Here is an 8,679-nt window from a genome sequence, read left to right as displayed (position 1 = left end):
GTGACTGGGTGTGCCCTCGAGTGTTCTTTCTTGGCAGCGAACACACGAAACCTTCGACGCACGGCCTAGTTAGGTTTAGTTTTTTTACAATATTTTATATTTGTGTCCACCATGGTTCAAACTATGTATTAGTTTGTGGAAAACCATGTTCCAAATTATGTCTTCGTGTAAACCACGTTCCCAATTATGTATTAGTTTGTGGAAATTGAAATAAAAATGCCAAAAAAAAGTATTTTTAATGTTTGGGGGTGGCGTTTGGGGGACGCGGCTGGGGAGCGACGTCCCCCAAACGCGGCACGAACGAAACACGTCCCCCAAACGCTCAATCCGGAGCGGTTTGGGGGACGCTTTGGGGGACGCGACTGGAGATGCTCTAAATGTAAGCATTTTTTCCCGGATAAAAAAATACTTTACAGTAAAAGATTAAATATGAACATGGCCTTTGTTCAATTGAAAAGACTAAATTTGCAGTCAACATGTATGTGAATAAAAAGCTTTGCACTGCCAACAACTAATTCCTGCCTTTGCACTAACATGAAAAAGAAAACAGCATTAGCAGTGACCTATCTATCCAAATGGGAGGATGTCTTGAACAGTCCAAAACGATGTTCAAATTCTCTGAAATTACACATTTAGTAATCAGTAAGCACTAGGTGAGAAATAAAATCGGCATGTCAATAACTGTGACTATCAGTCTACCGCAGATATCATGAACACACTTATCTCATAATTCTAGCGCGGTTAACTGAATTGTTTGGAGAAGACACAACTAAGGGAATGGGACAACCTTTTGAAGCCAAGCCCCGTTTCGTCCTGTCGCTCCCGCGAGCGCAGGGCGAAACCCTAGCCTCCCCCAACTCCAGCCCCTCCTCCCCCCGCCCCTCCCTCGCCGCCGCCAGAGGGCGTCGCCGGGCAAAGCCCCGGGGCGCCGGCGGCGGCGGGGCTTCTCTCCCCTGCGTGGGCTGTGGTGGCGCGGGCCGGCGCGGTCGGCGGGGCGCCGTGCTTCTCGTCCGGCGCGGCGGCGCGGTGGCCCGACCACGGCGCGGTGAAGGCGCTTCTCCGGCGGGGTGGCGGCGCAGCTTCGGCTTCGGCCGGGCTGGCGCGGCCCTGCGGCCGGCGCGCCGTGGCCATGGGTGGCGGCGGCGGGCCCGGATCCGGGCCGGCGGGCCTAGGTCCGGGCCTCATCGGGGCTGCCTCGGGTGGGTGGCCTCGATGCGTCGAGGTCGGCGAGCGGCGAGGGCGGCTGGTTCGTCTCCCCGATGTCCTGCGGCGGGCATCGTGGTGGGTGCCTCGGTCCGGCGTCCTCGACTCCTCGGGATGTGAGGCGGCGGCGGGCGGCGTCCGCGGCGTGGAGCTACGGTTCACGTCGGTTCCGAGGTAGTAGCTGCTGTCCCGGGCTCCTGCTCATCCTCCCCCACCTCCCGGACGAAAGTCCAAAATCTTGTTGATTGGGCGGCGGCGACGCGCTGCTGCGCCGTGACCTTCTTGGAGGCGCCGCACGGGGAGGTTTCGGTAGGTTGGCGGAGCTGAAGGTTGCAGCTTTGGGCAATGTCGGTCCTTGAGCAGCTGCGGTGATCTCTAGCCCGTATGCGTGCGTCGACGACGGTCGCCCCGTCCTCTCGCGAGGTGCTCCCGGCGGATTTCTCGTCGTTGGTGGATGTCCAAGTGCTCGGCGGTGCGGCCGGTATGGTGTGATCCTTGTCAAGGTAGTCTCTCCGGGGTGGCGTCGGGTCCGGAGCCCAACACCTCTGCGGCTCTCGGGTGAGCCTCTCTCATGTCCGATGGTTCGACGCCTTCGAACCAGGCGAGAGGGCAGGGGCCCTCTTCGGCATGAGAACAGGTTGGTGCTTCTAGTGCTCGGAGTTCTGACTGTTCTCCTCGGAATCAAGTCTACAATTCTGCTCCGGGCAGTGCCTCGCCGTGCCTCCGGTCGGTGTCCTTGGTGTCGAACAGCGGCGGTCTGCACTCCTGCAAGCTTATCCTCGCTCGTAGTGCAGTGTTGTAATTCGTTCTGTATGTACCCGTGTATCTGTCCTGCCGTGGTGTGCGTGTGTGGTGTGGTGTCCTGTTGTAACTCCTGGCCGGTTGATGGCTTTGTTAATTCAAAGCTGGGCTTTCGAGCCTTCTGTTTAAAAACAACTAAGGGAATGCACAATACCTGGAATGTAGAAGTTGCTGAACGGAATCAAAACCTCATAGGTCTTCCAATTCTCATACACCTTCCTTGCTCGCTCTGACTCCAGGTCAATTGCAAAGACGCCAGCAACCGTATTCAGGAAAATGACATTTGCTTCTTGGGCAAAGCCAATCACACCTGCGATTCGCGAGGCTGTGAGAGCGTCAACTGGGAGGATATTCTGCAATTCCATGGCCCTGCTCTCTACCCATGATGCGACACCGTTGCCATTCGCCTCCGTCGACCACAGATAGAGACAGGTCTCCTTGACTCCGGCACCTCCCAGTCGACCCTCTTTCATCGGCATGAGGATAATTCTCTCCTTGCAGCTAGCTATTGCCTCAGGTAGGTTCATCACCGACAGGCCCCGCCCGGCCAAGTCATACTCCAGTGTGCGTCTATACGAGGAGAGGAAGTACATCGAATTCCCCACAAGGACGCTGTGTTTCTCCTTGACGGGCTCGTAGGCGTTGCTCGTAGGGGACTGCTAACAGATTGCCCCACAGGCCGGCCTCCGACGAATACGCGCACACAAACGTCAAGAACACATTGTGGAGGATGAAGACGAAGACCACGCGGAAGGCCCCCCCGCGACAATCGCGGTGGTCGCACCCGTCCACTGCGCAGACCACGGCCGCATTCATGAGCTGGCTATTGGGCGCCCAGGGCACCGGCACGACCCGCTGGTCGCCCGTGATCGGATCCCAGATGAGGAAGTCCTGGCCCTCCCTGGTCACCTCGGAGCAGAAGAGGGCGCGGCCGTGGCGGTAGTCCAGGGCGTACCATTGGCGGCTGTCGGGAATGAGGAGGGAGAAGGCGGAGGGGGTGGTTGCGACGAACAGGGTAGTGCGGACGGAGTCCAACCACCGGGAGGAGCGTTTCTTGTAAACGGTGTGGAAGAAGCCAAGCACCGGGCGTGTCCGGTGGAGCTTGTAGAGGCGGCGGAGGAAACACATTCGTGATTTTCTTTCCACCTTTTCTTTTGACAGAGACCCTGGTATTGTCTGACAGCAAAAAAGAACATGTGCCGGTATAGACGGCAATTGATTCAGAGGAAATTCATGTGCTCTTTTTGCAAATCTTGTTTACTTTATTGACGTTAGAGTAGCAGATAGCAAAAACCGTAAATTTTTTGAATTTGTCAACAACAAAAAAAACTGCATAGATCTTGCATAATGTTCCATCCTGTAAATATGGGGAACCGTAAAAGAAGCATCTCGTACTACATATCTGCGGTAAAGTTTTGTGGGATGGAAACTTTGGTTAACCCTAGTCAGACCGGTACCGAAAACTTGTTTTTACGGGCGCCGGTACCTACCGGAGTGATGTTAGCTATGTGCTGACCAATTTTTTCACAAAATTGTAAAACAAATTTGAAACATAATTGAAACATAATTGAAACACTAATATTTTTATGAAACAAACCGTAGTGACGTCAACAATGATGTCACCAGTTTCACTTTTTATCAGACTGTTTCACAATATTTTCCCCATGTATCACTTTAATTTCAAAAAAGTTTCACTTGTGTTTCAATTATTAGTTTTATATTAGACAAATGTCAAAAGCCTCACCAATCTCAAAGCATATAGTGAACGGTAGATGTGATACCTACACCTACCGGCGCCTTTAAAATCGCCGCTCTCAGACCGGTACCTACTCCCGCAATATTCCGCGGCACCTTCCGGAGTCCGGCCAAATCGACATCGTATTTTGACCTATTCTGACCGATTCTGGCGATGAAACATGGCCAAGGCGAGCTGGCGGTGTCCACATAAGGAGGAGCTACGTGGGCCAGAGCTCAAGAAGAGCCGCGACGCGTGGAGCTCGGGGAGGCATGTGGGGCTTCCATGCGACATAGCCGGCCCCGACCTCAGCTGGTGCCGGCCGCCTGGCAGGCGGACAGCAAGAGCGTGGGCTCCACTAAGCGGTTCCGATGAATAGAAGGAGAACCACTACTGGTATAAGGTTGCAATTCCTATACGGGAAACACTGGTTTGATCTTTTTGTTATTGGTGCATGAATCGTTCAACCATAAGATTTCAGTGAATTGTACAGGATAGTTGATGGAAGGATAAAGAAGCAAGCTCAGAAACAAGACGACGCAGGCGGGCGAGGAAGGTGGTTGTCAGGAGGAAGATGGGTTGGATTGGGCAAAAAATAGGAGAAAAAGCAAAATACGGTGGATCTCATGTATGATTTGTGCATATCCTGACTCTTTTTGCGGTACCTACTATGTGAGAAGACTTTTTCATACAAACATTGTGCGATTTACTGTAAATAATTTTTACGGTATCAGGTAGAGATGCTCTTAGGGTCTGTTCGGTTCTGGAACCAGCTGGAATGGAACGGAACCGTTCCACACCTGTGACTCATTCTAGTGTTCGGTTTTGCAGTGGAATAGAACACACTCGTTCCTCAGCAGGGAATATTCTCGCGAGATGCGGAATACACCCGTCCCTCCAATTTGGCCGGACAAGGTGGAACGGCTCCTTCTTAGCGCTAATCTCTCTCTCCCCTCGCATAACCTCTCTCTCTCCAACGTCTCCCTCCCCGACACGACCGGCCACCCCTATCCAACGAGCTAGCAAGTCAACGTCGGGCCGGGCTCCTCCGTGCTCGCCGCCCTCAGCGGGATCCAGGCAGGATCCAAGCGCGGCCAGGGCCGGCGACGGCGGCCATGGCCGGGCCAGGCACAGCACGGCCTGCAGCGGCTGCGGCCACGGCCGGGCCGAGCGCGGCCACGGCTGCGGCGAGCTGCGGCCACGGCCGGGCCAGGCGCGGCACGACCTGCGGCGGGCGCGCGGCCACGGCCGGGCCGGGCGCGGCCACGACTGCGGCGAGGCTGCGGCCATGGCCAGAGGGCGGCGGCGGCCATGACCGGGCCAGGCGCAGCACGACCTGCAGCGGCGGCGGCCATGGCTAGAGGGTGGCGGCGGACACGGCCGGGCCAGGTGCAGCACGGCGAGCAGCGGCCTCGCCAGCAGCGGCGGCGGCCATGGCCGGGCGATTTGGCCCCTTTCCTCTCTAGTTGAATTGCCAATTCCAAATTAGTTAGGGCTAATCCTCAATTTTGGGAACCATTCCATTCTATCTCTTTTTGTCCAACCGAACGCAAGAACGGGATGGAACCGTGACATTCCAGATTATTGGAATGGAATGGTTCCATTCCATTCCACTATGTTCCACAACCGAACACACCCTTAGACTTAGTGGTAATCGGAAATTCAGAAACCACCAAAATATCAGTTCAGTCCATTGAATTTTGCTTCCATCATGCAATGAAGTTGCAACCGGCAATCGATTCAGAGAAGCAAACATTGTTTCGTTCCTGTTACGACTTACAAGTGTAATCAGAATTACATGTAAAATGTGATAGTACTGCTACTTGCTTATGATGCGCACCAGAAATTCAGAATAGGAAAAGTACTATCACTCCACTGCCTTTCATCGATCCCTGCAATGAAGCTGCAACTGGCGCATTGCGCATGAATAATACAGAAATTTATCGAGCGAGATATATGCTTGATAAGCACCCACAAACAAAAATACAGAAATTACGTGCTCCTTTATTACTAGTGAATCGCTGACCCGGATAAAGCAAACGAGCGAAGAAAACCTCAGCAGCGCCTGACGAAGTCCGCCACGACGGCGAGGTCCTTGATGGCCTCTTCGCAGTCAGGGTTGAACAAGAAGTATACGTGTCCCTTGCCCTTGGTCTCGTAGAAGTCGAGCTCGCCGTCCCACCCGCACGCCTTGATCGCCTCTACGTAGGCGCGCGACCTCTCCACGAACCAGCAGAGTTCTCCGGTGGTGACCAGCACGCGGCGGCACCCGAGCTGCCTCCACTCCTCCTGCGGCGCCGAAAACGGGTTGATGTACGGGTGGTCGGGGCCGAACTTGCCGTCGCAGGCGACCTCCCAGGAGCGCTCGAACCTGCCGCGGACGGCGGCGTCTGCGGGCTCCCCGCCCAGCGGCTCTTTCCCCCAGAAGTAGGAGTACAGGAGCGCGACGCCGCGGACCTCGTCGCCGTACCCCTCGATAGGTTCCTTCCGAAGCCTTACCGCGGTGTGGTGCGCCAGGTTGGCGCCGGCGCTGTCGCCGGCGAGGACGATGCGGGATGCGTCGCCGTACGTCGCGAGCCAGGGCTCCGCGCCGTCCGGACGGCACGCGGCGACGACCGCCTTGAGGCCCGCGAAGACGTCGTCGTAGGCTGCCGGGAGCGGGGTCTCCGGAGCGAGGCGGTAGTTGACGGATACGACGACGGCAGGGACCGCGGCGGCGAGGGAGGCGGCGTACCTGTGGTAGATCACGGTGGCGGCGGTGCTGACCACGAATGCGCCGCCGTAGTAGAAGACGACAACGGGGAGCTTCTTGCCGGGCTCCGCGGCGGCGTTGGAGGGAAGGTAGAGGCGGACGGAGACGTTGGACGCGGGGTCTCCTAGGACGACGTCCTTGGAGGCGACGCCGGTGGCGGGGTCCCCGGAGGGGGAGGGCGGGGAGGTCTCGGTGCCTTGCAGGCGCTCCACGAAGCCGCTCTTGTGCACGCGGATGAGACCGGGCAGCTCGTACTCGATTTCGGAGTCCATGATGGCGGCCTTCCCTTGGCTTCGCGCGCCGGGGCGATCGAAGAGCAAAATGGCGCGGAGCGACGAGGAGGGTGCCCATGTTTCTCGAACTTGAACGGGTATTTATGGTTCTTCATGCACTTACTTGCATGTCTCATAGTCGCTGTTGAGAACAAAAATAAAGAGGAGTTGAGTGGGAAAGCTATTTCGGCTCCGAGCACAAGTACTCTTGGCATATTAGAAAATTCACAAATTTATATTTAAAAGTTTTAGAAAATATAAAATAAAATTTAAAAGTAGTTATTGATGTATCCCACTAACATGCAAAATCTTAGTTTCAAATGTTTTATATTCTAAGCTACAAATAAGTGACAAAGTCTGCCTTTTTTAAAGATTTAAAATCACTATGCTCAGATCTACATTTTTGTCATTTTTATGTAGCCCAAATTACACATTCTTTGCAGTTGAAAATTTACGTGTTTGTGAGATACATTACTGGCTACATCATAATTTTCTTTTCACAATTTTCTAAAACTTATAACTATGATTCTCAACTTTTTGAATAAAGAGATCACTAGTGCTCGTACGCACCAAATCTATGTCCGAAGAATAGTGTTTAATATGATATAATAGTATTACGAGTTGTGCTACCGGACCGCGCAGCATGGGAGGTTATTATGTGGGACGGCTCAGTCTAACATAACCATAACCAAGAAGCCAGCCAAGATTCTCTTAAATTTGAAATTTTAAGAAGTTTTATCTCTTAATCATTTAATCCGATGGTTGATTTGTCTTCACCGTTAGCTTCATCGCGGCGAGATCATAGAAACTAAATCTCGTATCATTATGTTTTGATAACTTTTTTCACCATTAACTACTAAACTATTGTCCCATGATTGTCAGATTATGCAGTACTTAATTTCTAGATTTAAAAAGAACTAGTTTGTCGGTATCTGCTAGATCGTTCTCATATATTTTGTGAGATTATGTGAATTGTAGTTGCCAGATTAACTATGGTGTGTTTGTCAGTTTCACGTACACTATTCTATGTACATGCAAATGTTGCATGCTACCATTTTTTGTTGAAATGATACCATCTCCTAGCTGTTGGACACAATTCAAGTTCCACTCTCTAATTGTGTCAACCATTTGATGTCCAAAACATGTAAATTGTTTCCTATAAATATGCGGTGGCACTGTATTCTGCTAATCTGGTAATCGATCATGACAACGTAATCTGGCAACTAGAATTGTGCCCAACAACTGACATGACCAAAAAAAACATCGTCGAAACATAGTAACACGCGGTCTAGTTAGTATGATCTCATCGAGACTAATTCAGTGATATAAAATGCACTAATCAAAATAACAGTTTAGAAGATAAATCATTTAGAGTTTTCAAATTTCACCATTAATGTGTTGATATCATTAATGAGGTGGCAGATTTCTGAATGCTCGAATGTGCTCTCTCCTATAGGGAAAAGTGCACAAAAAATGACCGCTGCATGGGTGAGGAGTTGTTAAAGGGGTTTCTTCGTAGAATTATGCTAGTATATATCATTCATATGATACTAGTGTATGATAGTATCTTTATAATGTATGGTAGTACCATAGTTCTCTTATATTTGTTGATTTGTAGAATCTTAATGCAAAAATATGTATATGATCTATTTGATATTTATTATAATATCTAGATACATCTAAACTTAGATAAAATAAAAAGAACTTATTTTATGGGATGGAGGAAGTATTAGCTATGATGCCCATTGTGGCTAGTCTAAGCTCGCAGTCTCAAGCAACCGGATGCCATGATTAAAATAAAAGAAATATCAACATATGAATCAGCGTGTTTTTTTTTTGGAGATGCAGCTAGCGGTGGTTCCCAGCTGGTTGGTGTACCGTGGACTTTGAGATCAATTATAGGCTTATAGCAGTCG

The 8,679-nt window shown here is 51.5% G+C and overlaps 1 protein-coding gene across 1 annotated transcript; it reads right to left on the bottom strand.

Moving 5' to 3' along the window:
• Nucleotides 1-5,794: 5,794 nt before the first annotated feature.
• Nucleotides 5,795-6,900, bottom strand: LOC124672354 (probable carboxylesterase 2). Its single transcript, XM_047208594.1, has 2 exons — nt 6,888-6,900; nt 5,795-6,846 (listed from the first exon to the last, which is right to left on the bottom strand). Exons 1-2 carry the CDS (start codon nt 6,898-6,900, stop codon nt 5,795-5,797), a joined length of 1,065 nt encoding a protein of 354 aa, XP_047064550.1.
• Nucleotides 6,901-8,679: the final 1,779 nt, after the last annotated feature.

This window comes from Lolium rigidum, chromosome 7 (assembly GCF_022539505.1).
Source record: "Lolium rigidum isolate FL_2022 chromosome 7, APGP_CSIRO_Lrig_0.1, whole genome shotgun sequence".
NCBI classification, from domain to species: Eukaryota; Viridiplantae; Streptophyta; class Magnoliopsida; order Poales; family Poaceae; genus Lolium; species Lolium rigidum.
Note: the sequence above shows the minus strand (reverse complement) of the source record. Positions and strands in the feature narration are given on the sequence as shown.